The sequence below is a fragment of the Trachypithecus francoisi genome, unplaced genomic scaffold (assembly GCF_009764315.1).
Source record: "Trachypithecus francoisi isolate TF-2019V2 unplaced genomic scaffold, Tfra_2.0 Lachesis_group1, whole genome shotgun sequence".
Lineage (NCBI taxonomy): Eukaryota > Metazoa > Chordata > Mammalia > Primates > Cercopithecidae > Trachypithecus > Trachypithecus francoisi.
Window position 1 is genome coordinate 80,036,941 of NW_022681454.1, and position 19,260 is coordinate 80,056,200.

The 19,260-nt window shown below is 37.8% G+C and overlaps 1 protein-coding gene across 2 annotated transcripts in view; it reads left to right on the forward strand.

Annotated features, from left to right (window-relative positions):
• SCFD2 (sec1 family domain containing 2) overlaps positions 1 to 19,260 on the forward strand; it is a 562,438-nt gene that overhangs the window by 113,446 nt on the left and 429,732 nt on the right. For both annotated transcript variants that reach the window (XM_033214691.1, XM_033214692.1), the window contains exon 4: positions 16,131 to 16,306. In XM_033214691.1, the coding sequence (XP_033070582.1) occupies positions 16,131 to 16,306 (176 nt within the window). The remainder of the gene's footprint in view (positions 1 to 16,130; positions 16,307 to 19,260) is intronic.

Sequence of the window (19,260 nt, forward strand, 5' to 3'; positions counted from 1 at the left end):
TTTGATTTCTTTCTTGACCCATGTTTGTGTAGGAGCATATTGTGTAATTTTCACATATTTGCGATTTTTTTTTTCAATATTTCTCCTATTACTGATTTCTAGTTTCTCACCATTGTGGTTAGAAACAATACTTGAGGTCCGGGCGCGGTGGCTCAAGCCTGTAATCCCAGCACTTTGGAGGCCGAGACGGGCGGATCACGAGGTCAGGAGATCGAGACCATCCTGGCTAACACGGTGAAACCCCGTCTCTACTAAAAAAAAACTACAAAAAACTAGCCGGGCGAGGTGGCGGCACCTGTAGTCCCAGCTACCCCGGAGGCTGAGGCAGGAGAATGGCGTGAACCCGGGAGGCGGAGCTTGCAGTGAGCCGAGATCCAGCCACAGCACTCCAGCCTGGGTGACAGAGCCAGACTCCGTCTCAAAAAAAAAAAAAAAAAAAAAAAAACAATACTTGATATGATTGTGATCTTCTTAAATTTCTTAAGACCTGTACTGTGGCCTCACATACAGTGTATCTTGGAGAATGTTTTATGTGTGCTAAAGAATATTATTCTGTTGCCGTTAGATGGAAAGTTCTATATAAATCTGTTAGGTCCATTTGGTCTAAAGAGCAGTTCAAGTCCAATATTTCCTTATTAATTTTTGATGTGGTTGACTTACCCATTGTTCAAACAGGAGTATTGAACTCTTATTATTGTATTGCTATCTATTTATTCTTCATGACTGTTAATATTTGTTTTATATATTTAGGTGCTCCAATGTTGGGTGCATATATATTTACAATTGTTATATCCTCTTGATGAATTGACCTCTTTAACATTAAATATTAACCTTTGTCTCTTGTGACAGTTTTTGACTTGAAGTCTATTTTATCTAAGTATAGCTCCCCTTGCTTTTCTTTTTTTTGGTTACTTTTTACAGAAAATATCTTCTTCCTTCCCTTTGCTTTCAGCCTAACTGTGTCCTTAAAGCTAAAATGAGTCTTTTATGGGCAGCATAGAGTTTGATCTTGTTGTAGTTGTTGTTTTCCATTCAGCCACTCTATATCTTCTGATTGGTGACTTTAATCCGTTTATATTTATATTTAAGATTATTATTGATAGGCAAGGGTTTACTATTGCTGTTCTGTTAATTGTTTTCTGGTTGTTTTTTAGATCATTTTTCCTCTCTTATTGTTTGCTTCTGTGATTTAGTAGTTTTCTTTAGTACTAAGCTTTGATTCCTTTTCTTTTTCTCATTTGTGTATCTATCATAGTTTTCTGCTCTGTGGTTATCTTTTATCTTGAGGCTTACATAAAACATCTTGCTGTCATAATAGACCATTTGTTTTTTGTTTTTGTTTTTGTTTTTTTTGAGAAGAATTTCACTCTTGTTGCCCAGGCTGGAGTGCAATGGTGCCATCCCAGCTCACTGCAGCCTCTGTCTCCCAGGTTCAAGCAATTCTCCTTCCTCAGCCTCCCAAGTAGCTGAGATTACAAGTGCCTGCCACCACACCTGGCTAAGTTTTTGTATTTTTATTAGAGACAGGATTTCACCACGTTGGTCATACTGGTCTTGAACTCCTGACCTCAAGGAATCCACCTGCCTTGGCCTCCCAAAGTGCTGGGATTACAGGCATGAGTCACTACGCCCAGTCAGACCATTTGTTTTAACTTAACTTTGGTCACATAAAAGTAGTCTGGACTTTTACTCCTCACCCCCACAATTTATATTTTTGATGTCAGAATTTGCATCTTTTAATGTTGTGTATTTCTTAACAAGTTGGTGTAACTATTTTTGTTTTTGAATATTTTGACTTTTAACTTTCATAGTAGAAATTTGAAATATTTACCACCATTATAGTAATGGCATATTTTGAATTTGAATTATTTACCTCTACCAGTGAGTTTTATACTTTGATATGTTTTTGTGATAGTAATTGTCCTTTCACTTCCAGTTGAAGAACTTTCCTAAGCATTTCTTGTGAGGCTGGTTTAGTAATGATGAATTCCCTCAGCTTTTGCTTATCTGGGGAAAATTTTATTTCTCCTTCATTCCTGAAGGAAAGCTTTGCTGGGTGTAGTATTCTTTGCTAACAGGGTTTTTTTTTTTCCATTTTTTTTCCTTTCAGCACTTTGAACATATCATCCCATTAGCTCCTTGCCTGCAAGGTTTCTGTTTAGAAATTCACTGGTAATCTAACGGGGATTCCCTTATATGTCACTTGATTCTTTTCTTTTGTTGCTTTTACAATTGTTTTTGTTTTCGTAGTGTGCCTTGTTTAGGTCCTTTTCAGATTGAACCTTTTTGGGGACTTTGTATCATGGATCTAGATGTCCAAATCTTTGCTAAGACTTGAGAGGTTTTCAGTAATTATTTCATCAAATAAGCTTCTCTGCTTTTCTCCATTTCTCCATTGCTTATCCTTCTGGAATTACCATAATGAGAATATTTATATGCTGCATGCTACTCTACCCACAGGCTTTCTAAACTCTAAAAATATTTCTAAAAATATTTTTTCTTTTGTTTCCTCTGACTGTCTTCAAATTCACAGATTCTTTCTTCTGCTTGATCTGGTCTGCTGTTGAAGCTCTCAATTATTTCTTTACATTTTTTATATTTTATTATTATTTTAGAGACAGGGTCTTGCTGTGTTGCCCAGGCTGGTCTTGAACTCTTGGGCTCAAGCAATCCTCCTGCCTTGGCCTCCCAAAGTGGTGGGATTACAGGCATGACCTACCATGCCCAGCCCAATTATATTTTTTTAATTCTCTGCAGCTCCAAGATTTCTGTTTGGTCCTTTTTTATGATTTTTATCTCTGTTGTATTTTTGATTCAGATCATGAATTATTTTCTGGTTTAATTGAATTGTCTATTTGTATTCTCTTTTATCTTGCTAAGTCTCTTTAAGATTATTATTTTGAATTTCTTTTTAGGCAATTCATGAATTTCCATTTTTTTTGGAAGTCAATTATTGGAGAACAATTGTGTTCCTTTGGTGGTGTCATGTTTACTTGCTTTTTACATGTTTTTGTGTCCCTATGGTGATGTCTGTGTATCTGGTAGAATGGTTTTCTCTTCCCAATTTATAGAGTGGCTTTTGTAGGGAAAGACTTCCACCTGCAGGTTAGTTTTAGGGTGTTACTTGTGCAGGGTGCATTGACTCTGGTTCTGGGCGGGTACAGACTCTCTGTGTAGCTACTTCAGCTGTGATCAGTGTGTCAGTGATGATTTTAGGTGTCTCAGTGGCCTAGGCTGCAGGAGTTTTTGGCAACAGTGGTGGCACTGTAGGTTAGGATTCCCAGTGGTAAGGGTAGGGGTTTTTCTGTTCCTTTTTTTCCCACAGTTCAGAGAATTAGCTGAGCGTGTCCTTCTTGGTGCCAGGTCTGACATGGTCCACAGGCAGTGATAGTGGTACTGCGTTCTAGGGCACAGGTGGTTGGAGTGGCTATGGAGCTGGGGTTCAGAGCTCAGTGTTTTGCTGAACTACTGTGACACCTGTGATGTGGGCACAGGTTCACTAACTGAAGCACAGGTAGATGAAGCTCTCCCACAAAGTTGGGGATTGAGTCTGAGGCACTCCCCAGTAGCTTAGACCCAGGAGACAGGTTTATGTCTGTGACTCTGGTCCTAGGGATCAGGGCACAGAGCTGGCATGGCACCAGGGGAGAAGGGGTGTTCTAGAAGGTCAGACCCTGGGGAGCAGAGCACATCTGAAATTTGGATTCCAGAGCCAACAGGGCACAGTAGCTACCCAGGCACTAGGAGAGAGAGGATACCACATAGTGGTGACTCTGGACTTTGGGATGCTGGGACATGGTAGTGACATTGGCTCTGTGAGGCCGAGTGCAGTGGCACCAAGGGCCCAGGAATGGGGGCACACAACTGTGGCTGTGTTTCAGGGTTCAAGGAGCAGGGCAACAATGACTCAACTTCACAGAGAGACAGGGTACCTCAACAGCTCAGACTTCAAAGGGCTAGTCCACATCCAGGGAGGTGGGGTGCTGTGACTGTTTGGCCCAGAGAGGGGTGCCACAGCTCAGCCAAAGCTCTGTTTCCCTTGGGACAGGGTACCACATTATCTCAGGTACCTGGGAGCATAGCTGCTCTGCTGGGCCAGGGACCTGGTTTCCTTTATCAGCTAGGGAGCATGGGGTATATGACTGCTCTGCTGTGCGGGAGCTCCAGGTCCTTGGGGAGTGAGGTACTGGGAGATGATGGACCTCTACTGGGACCAGGTTCTAGGTTCCAAAGGCTGGGATGCTGGGGGGCCCTGTGGTTTTGCTGAAGTCTGGGTTCCAGTCCTTGGGGGTTAGAACATATACCTACTCTGCTGGGCTAGGGTTTTGTGTCCCTGAGAGGCTGGATGCTGCATCAGCTTAGGCACCAGGGTACATGGCTGTTCCACTAGGCTGAAGCTCAGATTTCTGGGGGTTAAGGCACCAGATTGGCTCAGGTGCCAGGAGTGTGAGTATTTCCCTGGGCAAGGCTCTTAGTAGCCTGGGAATGGGGCACACACCGCAGGAGCTGGGATCTAGGAGATGGAGTGCCCCTTAGGGAGCTTTACCTCAGCGGGGTGCAAGCTTCAGTGGTTTGGCTAGGGAATGGTCTGCTTCTGTATATGTGAATATGGTACAGTGATGGCTGAGCCTCAGGGATGATGGGATGCAGTGGCTACTCTTCCCCCAGAGAAGGATGCACTCTAGTAGAGGCTCTAGTTTCAAGATGGTACTGTACAAAGCATCTTGCGCCACAGGGTTGTGGGGAGGTGGTGGGTGGTGGGACAGAATGTGGGTTCTTTTTCTGAAGTAGTACAGTCATGTGAACTCCAGGAAGCTCCCTAACTGGGTTCATGACCTGTGAGGACTGCGGTGTTCTCTGGTAGCAAAGATTGCAGATATCTACAGTGGTGATGGGGGCTGCTGGAGGCCTCCAGCTTACTCTTTCCCCTCAAGGAGAAGTCCATTCTGGTTCTGAGCAGATCCCAGCCAGGGGAATGGGGAGGTGAAGGCAAGGTGTTTCTTTATGTGCCATCCTCTGAGTTTTTGTGCCCCACATAGTTTCCACCACTCCTTGCTGTACTATGTACTTCAGCACTCTCCTTTAGTCATTCTGCTTGAAATGTAGTTTTTTTTTTATTGTTTTGGTTCTTTTTTGTTGGGGAGATGAACATTAGGCAACTCTAGTCAGCCATCTTGCTTATCAGTCTTCTCAAATTTTCTCAATATAAGGGATCCTCAACATGATAATATGGCTAGCAGCTTTTAAATCCTGAGAGAATAATATGGGGAGAAGGCCCATGGCTGTAGGTGGGAATTTATTTAGAGGTACCCTGAAGAGCAGAAATTCCTTTCCAAGTCAGAGTGGATCCACCAAGAAAATGGTTTCCCTGGCGGCCTGGTAATTTGCCCCTGCAAAACAGAGGTAATCTACCTATTATCTGCCATGATATCTGCTGAGTTTATAAATGTTGAGGCACTGTTTAAATTAGCCTCAAGAAGGCTGCATTTCCAAAGAAAGCTAAACCGTAAGTGTTTCTGGTGGTTTTATATTTTACTGTTTTGTATAACTTCGGAGAGAGCTATTTATGTTCATGACTCCAGATCCTGCAGCAGTTGTACCTTATTCCATAGTAGCCTTGAAATAGATTTTTCAGCAGATTTCTGAATTTTAAACCCATTTGATTGAATTGATTCATATAATTAAAGTGCTCTTTTCACATTAATTTCTTATTCTACCTTTGTAATGCTGTAGAGCTAAAACAATTGTGTAACAAGAAACCTATACTACTTAAAGGATGTCCCAGAAAACCTTCAGTATTTATGGTGCTATTAAAATGGATATCAATTCCCAGCTGGGCTTTATCCAACTTTCACTATACGGTTGGCTGTATATATAGTCCTCCAAATCCCTGTGGGAGAAGATTTATAATTCCTTCCCTCTTCCCCCTTTATTAAGTTGTTTCAGTATCTGATAGTCATTATGAGCAGGATTTTTTTTCTTATGGCTGACTTAAATATGCATGTTAACCATACTTCTGTCTCATTTAAACCCCATTGAGGTAAGAAGTAAGGAGTTGTTATTTCTCTTCTATTTCTTTATCTGTTGAAAGACAATGCTTTGTGGCTTGTACAAATAGTGATAGTAATAAAGTCAAATTTCCCAGAGAAAAATATACATCTGTCTGTTCTACATGAGACATATTGTTTTGTGTCAGAACGTAGACAATCTTTCAAAAGTTATACTAGCACAAGCTTCTAGAAAATTCAGATGACAACATATATAAAATAAAAAATGAATGTACACTTCCTCTCTTCCCTGCCCCCACCATACTGTTCTTCAAAGTAACCTTTTTTCTTAAATTGGTGTCTTGCCTTTCCAACTTTTTTCTATATAATAAGGTAAAAAAGTAAGTAGATAAACAAGCAAACAATAAAAAAAGGTGCACATTAATAGTATGGCAATGTGGCAATGTGGTTTCTCTTGTGATTTTTTTTTTTCTTTCACTCATTAGACTTTTGTCTACCCAGCATAAAATACCATGAAGGAAACTTATCAGTCATACATTACATTATGCATGTAATGCATCATTACATGCATATTTTAAAATTATTTTAAGTTATGTGAAAGCAAATGTAACTGGCCAACATGGTGAAACCCTGTCTCTTCAAAAAAAAAAAAAAAAAAAATCAAAAATTAGCTGGGTGTGGTGGTGAGCACCTGTAATCCCAGCTTCTTGGGAGGCTGAGGCATGAGAATCACTTGAACCTGAGAGGCGGAGGTTGCAGTGAGCTGAGATTGCACCATTGCACTCCAGCCTGGCTACAAACTGAGACTCTGCCTTAAAAAAAAAAAAAGTAAAATGTGTGAGGATATTGGTACAACCATGGAAAACTGACAGTATCAAGTAAAACTGGTATTCACCCACCCAATAGTTCCATACCTGTGTATATATCCAATAGAAACAAATGATTATGTCCACTGAAAGGCATATCTTAGAATGTTCATAGCATCAGTATTTATGATGGTCCCAGACTCTAAAACCTAAATATGTTTTAACAGTAGAATTGATAAAGAAACTGTTATGGTCATATAGAGTAGTAAAACACAGCAACAAACAAACAAAAAATGAGATTTTGGAACAAAAGAAGCCAGACAAGAAAAAATACATATGTAGGATTCCATTTATATTAAGTTTAAAGCTAGACAAAAAATAGTCTGTTGTGTTTACCTTTAGGAGGAGATTATTGACTGGGTAAGTATACAAGGCAGTCTTCTAGAGTGCTTGACATGTTCTATACCTTGCTCTGGTTGGTGAGTACATGGATATATACATATGTAAAAATTATTTGAACCGTATACTTAAGGTTCATGTGCTTTATGTAGGTTATACTCCTCTCTATTCACCTCTATTATCCCTGAGGCTTCTGAGGCTGGAGTAGCTCATGCTTTTCCTTCTGGGCAGGTAGCTCCTTCTGTGGTCAGAGCCCTTTCACATATTCCAAGCAAAGTCTCTTATGGAGGTGGGAGTTGTTTTTTGTTGTTTGTTTTTCTCCATAAATTCATACTCATCCATCACTCTTTCACTATCTAGAAATTTATTCTTCATTAAATTAAAAAAACCACACATGATGATAGTTTTACTATATTAAAAGAAACAGAGTTCAATTATTGCTGAATTTACTTGAATATTATCATTTCTGTTGTTTTTTCATTTCCTGGTATAGCTAAGTACAGTTATGTCTTTTAGCCGGAAATTTTGTTCAGCTGAAATTCTAATATGTATAGATATATAAAATCTTTTTTATTTGGGTATGGGGTTTCTTTTTAGGCTAATAAAAATGTTTTGAAATTATATCGCACTGATGGTTGTACAACTCTGTGAATATACCAAAAATCACTGAATTGTATATTTTAAGGAGGGAATTTTATAGTATGTAAGTTATATCTCAATAAAGCTGTTTTAAAAAAAGGCCCTCGGATATTAAAGATATCATTGTGAAAATAAAATATTGAGCCAAAAACTTCAGCCAGTAGTTTAAAGATAAATCAAGAAAATCTCCTAAAATGTAGGAACAAAGGAGGGAGAAGAGAATATAGAAAGAAATGTAGAAGAAAAGATCAGAGAAAAGACAAACATACAGAAGCAATCTAGAAGGCCCATGAACTATTAATAGTTTCAAAAGGCAGAGAGCAATTAGCATGAAAGAATGTGAAACTTTCCCAAAATACAGAAGAAAACTGTATTCAAATTAAATAGGTTTACTGAGAAGCAAGTAGAAAGAATTAAAAAACATCATAACAAACCTGTACCTCTACCCCTGAACCTAAAATAAAAGTTTGACAAAGCTCTAAATTAGACACAATCACTGTGAATCTTCAAAGTACAGGAGAATGGAATTGTTATACAGTTTATGGTGTTGTAAACACTACTGATTGATTTTGAACTTTTAGAATCAAACTACAGAAAAAGCACAAAATACTTTAGTAAAACCATAATTTATTATGGTTATGGAATGAAATAGAAATGCTATCAATCTTGACCAGGAAAAATACAAATACTGATGATTTAAAAGGTGAAAGAGTGAAAGAAGAAATAAAGAGAAGGGCAAAGGACTTAATAGCCTCTACTAAGAACATGGACAGCCATAAGATCTTGCTGAGTTGACAGAACAACAGAAAGCTAAAATATATAATGTAAGTTCCAGAGATAACCAACAGGTGAGGGGAAAAGGTGTTGAAATCTTTTGTCTGCTTATAGACTATTTCGGTGCTCTTCTTGAGTGCATTTCTACCCCTTTTTATTCCTTTTTATCATTCTGATGCATCTCCTGCGGAACCAATATAAACACATGTGCTCAGGGTAGCCTCTTGTCTTTTGCACATTATTTACGGAACTCGTAAGCCATCTGGCATACTCAAGATTCTGTTTCCCTTGTGTCAGCTGTTGAATTAACATTTGAGGTTTTCTTTCATGGTGCTGTGTACTAACCAGTAGTTTAATCTTAGTAAAGTTCCCACCCCTGTCTATATATCAGCGTGGGTATTTTTTGCTATGATATATATGCATTTCTGAAAAACTTGGGTTTTGCGTCACATACTAGGAATCAGGGCTCATGGTATCAGCAGGAGCCCATTCAAAAATCTATGCAACCTTATAATCAGAGCACTTACAAAAACATTAAGACTCTTGATAAAAATATGAGCACAGTTAAAAAGACATGCTAAATTTCTATAAATCAGTGTTACAGCATATATGGAACTTTATGTGAGCAAAAGAGTTTACTCATTGGAAGGTGTAAGAGGAGTTGAGGTTGTTTAGGAAGTCAAAAGCAAAATGCATTGGAGATCAGGTCGAATCAAACAGGAATCACTTTCAAAACAGGGCGCACGGCCAGCAGATCCAAGAGGAAAAGCAAGGATGAATGGGCGCTTCATAGGGTACTCAATTCCTCTTGTAGCTTGGTGTGTTCAGTTGTGCTCATTTACTTTGTGTTTAGCTGCTGTCTTTGGTAGCAAAAAGTATTAAAATAATGGGGAAAAAAATCTCACATGAACAGATGTGACTTTTGAATAATATTGACATAATTCCTGTTTGCCAGTTGTGTATGAACTGATAAACCAGAGTTTTAGCAGAATATATTATATTTAAGTATTCTAATATACATTGCCTTTATTATGTTAGAAAATGATTGAAAAGGAGAAAAATGAAATGCTGACATTAGATTTCTAAGAATGCATGTCTTAAAACATATACATCTATTTATTCAAATTCTACCCACTGGATTTTCATTCATCTTTGCAGAACTGAATGAATAAAAAACAGGCAATGACAATATGACTGTTTCTTATGTCAAGGGTTTTACAGTTTTTTATTTGCTATATATGCTATTCTAGACAAAATTTCATTGTTTCTTTTTTTTTTTTTTTTTCAGACAGAGTTTCCCTCTGAGTTTTTCAGACTTTTCAGAGTTTTTCAGACAGAGTTTCCAGCCCAGGCTGGAGTGCAATGGTACAATCTTGGCTCACTGCAACCTCTGTCTCCTGGGCTCAGACAATTCTTGGGCCTCAGTCTCCTGAGTAGCTGGGATTACAGGCATATGATACTATGCCTGGCTAATTTTTGTACTTCCAGTAGAGATGGGGTTTCGCCATGTTAGCCAGACTTGTCTCAAACTCCTGGCCTCAAGTAATATGCCTACCTCAACCTCCCAAAGTGCTGGGATTACAGGGGTGAGCCACTGCACCTGGCCTCTAGACAAAATTTTATGTGATGGTTGCTTTTTCCCATCATAACAGTTTTGCCATTAAATCAAATCTGACAGAATGACTATGATAAAATAGTCATTGTTTTAAGAGTGCCAATAAAGAATTATTTATGTGTAAATATTTTAAATATATTTTACCTGCCAGAAAACAGATTGAGAAATCTGTAATTTGTCACGTATGTGCAGTAATTGGAAGAATAGCCTCTGATGTGGTTAGGCTTTGTGTCCCCACCCAAATCTCATTTTGAATTATAATCCCCATAATCCCCAGGGAGAGACCAGGTGGAGTTAATTGTATCATGGGGGCAGTTTTCCCTGATGCTGTACTGGTGATAGTGAGTGAGTTCTCACAAGATATGATGGTTTTATAAGGGGCTGTTGCCTCTTTACTACTCATTTTCCTCTCTCCTCCCACCTTGTGAAGATGGACATGTTTGCTTCCCTTCTGCCATGATTGTAAGTTTCCTGAGCCCTCCTCAGTCATGCAGAACTGTGAGACCATTAAACCTCTTTCCTTTATAAATTACCTAGTCTCGGGTATTTCTTTATAACAGTGTGAGAATGGACTAATACAGCTTCATAATGCATTTGAATTCAGTTGAATTCAATATCGTAAGAATCACAGAGAATATTGACATAATATTAAATCCTTTTGTTTTCTAAATCTGTAACCTTTTACCCGAGATAAATTTATATTTTAATAACAGTTTTGAAAATGTATAGAATTGATGTTTGATGAAGTTTTGTGCTTTTATCTTAGCTAAATTGAAACCAAAAGCTTGTTTCTCTTTCTTACAAGTGAAATAAGGGCCAGGTATGGTGGCTTACACCTGTAATCCCAGCACTTTGGGAGGTGGCACTTGTCTAGTTGCTTGCTGTTTTAGTTTATATAAACCAAGAAATTTTACTTCAGTGGTTAGTCAATTAGTTGATTTCCATTTGCTTTTGGTAAGGTTATGGTTAAATTTAAAATTTTTTTAAATGTCACTGGCCTTTTTTTTTTGGATCATCTGTGTGAATTACTTTTTTCCTTAAGTTCCAGTTAGCCTCTCAGGGATTTTTAGGAAAAAAAAATCTGCTGTCATGATTTATACCTAATGAAGGATTAGTGGCATGTGTGTGTAAAAATGGACATACAAAGGGGAATAGAACAGAGTAGAAAAGGTGAATAACTACTAAATCCACAAGGAATACGAGGTAGTGTGGTGTTGATATTTTCTCTTAGGAGATATACTCATTTGTTCCTTTAGATCACATGCCTTATATGAGAAGGTGACGTTACATAAACATGGTAGTTGAGTCTGGTTCTCAGCTAGGAAATGCTGATTGGATAAAAAATTTGACTTTTTTTTTTTTTTTTTTTTGAGATGGAGGCTCGCTCTGTCACCCAGGCTGGAGTGCGGTGACACGATCTCAGCTCACTACAACTGCCACTTCCCAGGTTCAAGTGATTCTTCTGCCTCAGCCTCCTGAGTAGCTGGGACTACAAGTGAGCACCACCATGCCCAGCTAACTTTTCTATTTCTTTCTTTTTTATTTATTTATTATTTATTCATTTATTTTGAGACGGAGTCTCACTCTGCCTGCCAGGCTGGAGTGTAGTGGTGCGATCTTGGCTCACTGCAACCTCCACCTCCCGGGTTCAAGTGATTCTCCTGCCTCAGCCTCCCCAGTAGGTGGGACTACAGGCACCCACAACCATGTCCGGCTAATTTTTGAATTTTCAGTAGAGTCGGGGTTTCACCATCTTGGTCAGGCTGGTCTCCAACTCTGGACCTCAAGTGATCCACCCACCTCAACCTCCCAAAGTGCTGGGATTACAGGCGTGAGCCACTGTGCCTGGCGAGGACTGTGTTTTTCTTTTTTTGAGATGGAGTCTGCTTCTGTCGCTCAGGCTGGAGTGCAATGGCCCCATCTCGGCTCACTACAAGCTCCGCCTCCCAGGTTCACACCATTCTCCTGCCTCAGCCTCCCGAGTAGCTGGGACTACAGGTGCCTACCATCAAGCCCGGCTAATTTTTTTGTATTTTTAGAACAGATGAGGTTTCACCGTGTTAGCTGGGATGGTCTCGATCTCTTGACCTTGTGATCTGCCCGCCTTGGCCTCCCAAACCCAAAGTATTGGGATTACAGGTGTGAGCCACCGCGCCGGGCCTGGACTGTGTTTTTTAATCAAAGACACTTTTATCTTTAAAATGAACATATGGTTATTACAATAGAAATCTGAGCCGATCCTCTGATGGCTTCATCTGGTGATTCCCATTTCCTGGAGTCTCTCTAAAACATAGTTACAGTACAAATGAATTGTGTATATTTTGAATCTATTTAATTCCTCTTCTTTCAGTTGAGGAGATGGGGTTGGAGAGGTAGGCAGTTTTCATATCATGTAGAGCCTTTCACACCTTCCAGATATTTTGTATTTTTCTTTAGCAGTGCTTATCACTATCATGATTAAGTAACTCTTTGTATGGTCATTAAATGAATGTTTGTCTTGATAGACTAAGTTCTGTGTGTTTAGGAGCCACACTGCCATCACCTGCAGTACAGTGTTTATATAAATAAATGGAGCTCATGGCAATTTCTTAAGTTTCTTAAGTTTGAAACCATTTTTTGTGAAAATTTGTTTAATATAATAGGTGTCAGAGAATATCATTTCTTAAAAATGTTAATCATTTGCACAAAAGGTCCCCATCCCTTAAGAGAGAATGACACGTAAGAGGCTGAATTAATTAGGAGATCATCAAGGAGTTGTTTTCTTTATTTGTTGGCTACAAACATAGGGATTTTTGTCTGGATTTGTTCACAGATTTATTCCTAGAAACAGGAATAGTGCCTGTTACAGAAATATATATTGAATCAATGAATCAATAAAAGTTCATGACATTCACAACTCAGTAATAAGAAAACAAACAACCTAATTAAAAAATGAGCAAAAGATTTGACCAGCCACTTCAGCAAAATAGATATAGGATGGCAAAAAACACACATGAAAAGGTGCTTAACATCATTAGTCATTAGGAAAATGAAATTTAAAACCACAATGAGATACTGCTACACATCTGTTAGAATGGCTAAAACAAAAATAGCTGACAAAACCAAGTGTTGGTGAAGTTGTAAAACAACTAAAACTCTCATATGTTGCTGGTGGTACAGCCCACTTTGGAAATCAGTTTGCCAAATTCTTATAAAATTAAACATGCACTTAAACTAAATACTGCATGTTCTCACTTACAAGTGGGAGCTAAATGATGGGAACACATGGACACAAAGAGGGGAATGGCCGATATTGGAGCTTACTTGAGGGTGGAGGGTAGGAGAAAGGAGAGTATCAGAAAAAATAACTAGTAGGTACTAGACGTAGTACCTGTGTGACAAAATATTCTGTACCACAAATCCCCATGACATGAGTTTACCTATATAACAAACCTGCACATGTACCTCTAAATCTAAAATAAAAATTTAAAACGTAACTAAATGGGACTATAAATGTAGATGTGGATCAGTACCAAGAAGTTTTATTTTTTCACAAACCCCTAAGTGTCTGATTTCCACTTAAGTCTTTTAAACTCGTTTTATGTTGCTGTGTAGCAGCGGTCTTTTATTTTCCACTTTTTAATGTACCTAAAAAGCATGAACCCTGCATTTCAATGGGCTGTATCATATGCTTTTTTGCTAAAAAAACTTTTTCATCAAACACAATTAGATTGTTCAGTTTTGTTGTAAACTTAACATAAGATGCACTGTTGATATGCTTTCTGATATGTTTGAGAAGAGTGATAAAATAAAGCTTAAAAACTAAAAAAGAATTAAAAGTAAGCAGATACTTAGCATCTGACCTAGAAACCTACTCCTAGAAATTTGCCTAAAGGAAAATGAGACATATGTATACACACACATACACACACAAAAACCTGTACATGGATGTTTGTGAAGGCTTTATTCATAATTTCTAAAAAATTGAAAACAACCCAAATACTCATTAACTAGTGAATAGATAAATAAATGGCTAAACTATGATACATCCACACAATGAAATATCACTCAGCAAGAAAAAGAAAAAGCAGCAACATGGATGAATCTCAAATACATTATGATTCATCGAAAGAAACCAAACTCAAATGGCTACATACTATGTGATTCCATTTATACAACACTCTAGAAAGGCAAAACTGAGATGGAAATCAGATAAACACAGATAAGGGTTCGTCAACCAACAGGGCTGGAATTGGGGAAAGTGAATGGACTACCAAGAAGGGGAGCTGTTTGAAATGATGGTAATGTTCTGTATTTTGACTGTGACAGTAGTTATCCAACCATATCCATTTGTCAACATTCGTAGAACTGTACACTAGAAAAGGGTGAATGTTACTGTATGTAGAAAATACCTTAATAAACCTGATAAAGAAATCAAAGTATTTATAAGGTCTTTTTTCTATGAGTACTTGAGCAAGCAAATTGTTAGCTTGCTGCTTTGAGAATCGGGAGCAAACCCATGCTTTACCAAGGGACCAAAGAAACTCGTGAGACTCACCCTCCTACTTATCATTCCCACTGTTCTTTTTCTTTAAATGCTTACCCTGATAAACTGGTAATGAAGAACTTAAACATTCTTAATCTCTTCAAAAAATTAATGAAAAGATAGAAAGATGTGTTGTAGGCTTTTGAGTTTCATGTGGCAAGGTCTTTACTTTTAGCAAAAACCATTTATTAAGTAGTATCTGCCATTTAGCACTGGGTAAGACATTGTGTTCTTAGCACGTCGGGCAGGGCTAATAGACGCAGCACAAGCCTCATTTGCTACCTCAAGGAGTTGCCATGAGAATCAGTAAAGGGTGTGTTTGTGTAAGCATTGTGTAAATTGCTAAATAAATGCAGGTGGTTTCATTGCCAAACATTTAAAAACCTAGGTATAACAAGCAAATAAACTTGGATTTCAGTATCAAAGAACAACCCACAAACATGGCGTGGGTGAAACATAGGAACGAATTACTTGGCTTACATCTATGTTTGGCCCCATTGCCTTCTTGCCTGGTGGGGAGAATCCGGTGTCCAGGAGCTTTGCGCATAGCATGGAGGAATGGCAGGAATGAAATTTCATAGACTGGAGATGGGAGGAGACTCAGTGGAAAGACTGCTACCGGCAAAACTTGGAGTTAGGGGCTCTGAAGGAGTGAATCCTCAACAGTTTGTGTGTTTGTAGATGTACATGTGTTTTGTACAGTCTCTGTCCTTTTATGAAGTGGACTCTCTTGTTCTAAATGTAGGTGACCATTGTAGCAAATGTGCTGTTACCCACACCAGCCTTTTCTTCTGATACCTCCTCTTCCAGTGGTTTTGCCGCCCTAGTTCTTGATACATTTTTGTTCCATGTAACTGCTTTTATCCTCATGAATATTGTCATGAACTCACTGATGTCAGTGGTAAAGTTTTAGGTACAGCCATAACCTATTTCTCATCTTCTTTTATGTTTATACACACACAACTAGAAATCATACCTTTTTCCCTCTTAGATTGCTATGTCATATGTCGTAAAGAGGTACTCCAAGTTGAGCTCAACAAATACTTATTTATATGACTTTATTTGAAAACTTATTTACAGAGTATTACATAATGATAAAATGAATTCTACTAGCAATATGACCTTGATCAGATCCCTTAACTAACATCACTGTTTCTTTACTTGCAAAATGCAAGTATTAATCATAGTACCAATTTTGCTCTTGTCACTATATAGTTGTAAGAATCACAATAGCTTAGGAAAGCTTGTAGTCAACTCTGATGTTCTGCCCAAATACAAGACAGTGGTGTTATTAATGGAATCCTTGTCATTATTTGTACTATTCCCAGAAAGGGGTACACTGATAAATTCTTATGTTTTTCCAGGGAGAGTCACACCAGGACAGCTCATGTCGTATATTCAGCTCTTCAAGAACAACCTCAAAGCTCTAATGAATCACTGTGGGCTCCTCCAGCTTGGGCTGGCCACGGCTCAAACGTTGAAACACCCACAGACTGCCAAGTGGGACAACTTTCTTGCTTTTGAAAGACTCCTTCTTCAGGTATGTTGCTGTGGGTACTTCATGGGATCTTAATAATTAAATGTTTTGATTTCCAGGGAAAAACTTTGACATTTATTATAGCCTTAGTAATAAATCATATTGTTGACATGTGCCCTGCTTCATATTCTCTAAGTGTCCCCGAGTTAAAGTTCAAGTAGAAACTTTTTTCACACCTGTTTAAAAAAATTTTGACAGTAATGTCTTTGGCTTCTCATTCAATACTAAGGATGTTTTTTGAGCATTGAACTAACCTCTGGAAACCTCTTTCAATTTTATGCCATTTGGACCTTTCTCGCTCTTCATGGTGTCTTTATTTGATCCTTGCTACTTTTTCTGTAACATATTACTACTATTCACATTTCCTCTGACATTACCTAGTTTCTAGTCCTTAAGCAACACACAGCATGTGCCTTAAAATGGCGTTTAGTAAAAAATGAAGGAAGTGATCTCCATTTGTAGTGTTTATACAGATATTTGTATGTGGGATAGGAACTTTTTGTGACTGATGAAATATTTTCATGGGAAACTTTTCAAAAAATATGTAGTATGTATTTTTTAAAATTATAACTTTTTAAAAATTATACAGTACTTTAAAAAGGGATAGAGGATTATAAAGCATAAATGTACTAAAACGACGAGTATCTATAAACTTTCCACATAGACTCAATATGATTTATCATTATTTTCATATCTATCATGGATCCTTTTTCATTAAAGAAATAAAACTAGAGATAAAGTTGAAGCATTCTTGATACTATATAACCATCTCTAATTTGATTTTCCTTTTTCTTTCCCTAGAGATAATTACAAGCTCAATTTGTTGTTTTTACATTTTTATTAAATATTTACTTTTTCATAAATAATATAGAGCATTTATGCTATAGATTTTAATTTTATATAAGTGATATTATACTATAAATATCCCTAAATAGCTTGCTTTTTTCTCTCAAGTTTCTATTTTTAAGATAATCCAAAGTGATGGGCTAGGTGCAGTGGCTCACGCCTATAATCCCAGCACTTTGGGAGGCCGAGATGGGCAGATCACTTGAGGTCAGGAGTTCGAGACCAGCCTGGCCAACATGGCAAAATCCTGTCTCTACTGAAAATATAAAAATTAGCTGGGTGTGGTGGTGGTCATCTATACTCAGGAGGCTACTCGGGAGGCTTAGGCAGGAGAATTTCTTGAACCCGGGAGGTGGAGGTTGCATTGAGCTGAGATTGTGCCACTGCACTTAAACCTGGGTGACAGAGGGAGACTCCATCTCATAAATAAATAAATAAATAAATAAATAAATAAATAAAGTGATGTATGTAGATCTAGCTCATTCCTTTAAACCACATCATAAATATACAATTTATTTATGCAATCTCTACTGATGTTTAGTTAGGCTGTTGCATTTGTGCCCGTGTGTGTGTGTGTGTGTGTGGTGTGTATGTATGTGAGATTAGGAAGAATTATGCAGTGAATACTCTGGAATATGTCTCCTGTTATATATTGTTGAGTTTACCAAAGATTGCCAAAAATGTTGAACCAGATAAGGCTAAAAGCTGTGTCCTCTTCAGGATGTCAGTGAGCTCCCTTCATTATCCCAGAATGTCTAAAATGTCACAAACATATATCAAGAGTCAGAAGAAGGAGCTTATTTCTTCATTATGTACTTTTCCTATCAAGGCAAAAAGAAAAAAAAAAAAAACTTTCTGAATCCTTAGTGATGGCTATGAGCCTTACCTCAAAATATCTTGTTTTGTGAGATGATAATTTTTGTTGAAGGTGATTGGTTTTCTGTTATTTGGAGCCAAAATACACTCATCTTTTTCCTATTAATATGTAATATACTAAGACCCCAAATAAAAGTGGTTTATTCCCAGTTTTTAGTTTGTTCCAGTTGTCAGTTTATCCATCACAGTGCTTTTAAATCATATGTTCAGTTTTATGCTTTTATTCATGAGTATTTTAAGGATTTTAATGCTATTATGAATTGAATTTTTAAAATTTAATTTTCTAGTTTATTGTTGGCATATAGGAATATCTTGACTTGTGAATAGTGATCATGGATCCAACACCTTGCATTTTGTAATGATACTTGTTTTCTTATTTCTGGTTGTTATTCATTGATTGTCCTGGGTCTTCTGTGTGGGCAAGAATATTATCTGTGAATAAAGTCAGTTTTGTTTCTTCGTTTCCACACTTGATACCAAGTGTCTTTCATAGTGCATTGACCAGGCATACTAGGCCCTTTTTCAGTAAGAGTCATGCTAATGGCATCTTCATCTTATTCCTGACTTTAAAGAAAATATTCCAAAATGTTACCATTAAGTATTATGTTTTCTGAGGTTTTGTTTTGTTTTTAATCAGACTGAGGAAGTTTCTTCCTAATCCTAGTTTGCTGTTTTTTTTTTTTTTTTAGTGATGTGTTAGTGTTGCATTTTGTTTAATGCAGATTACTAATTTTTTAAATGACTATATAGTTTTTCTCCGTTAATCTGTTAATGTGGTGAATTTGTTTATAACTTATTTAATGCTAAATAATCTTCATTGCATTCCTGGGATTAATTCAACTTGTTCTCACACACACATACACTCACACATGTAAACATATGCACACACACACACATACAAATTGCTGGATTTAGTTTACTAATATTTTCCATAGAAATTTGCATTTATGCTCATAGGTGAAATTAGGAATTTTTTCTTTCTTTTTTTGAGACAGGTCTTGCTCTGTCACCCAGGTTGGAGTGCAGTGGCGTGATCTCAGTTGACTGCAATCTCCACCTCCCGGGTTCAAGTGATATTCCCATGTCAGCCTCCTGAATAGCTGGAATTACTGGTGTGTGCCGCCACGTCCAGCTAATTTTTGTATGTAGAGATGGGATTTCGCCACATTGGCCATGCTGGTCTCGAACTTCTGACTCAAGTGATCTGCCTGCCTTGGCCTCCCAAAGTGTTGGGA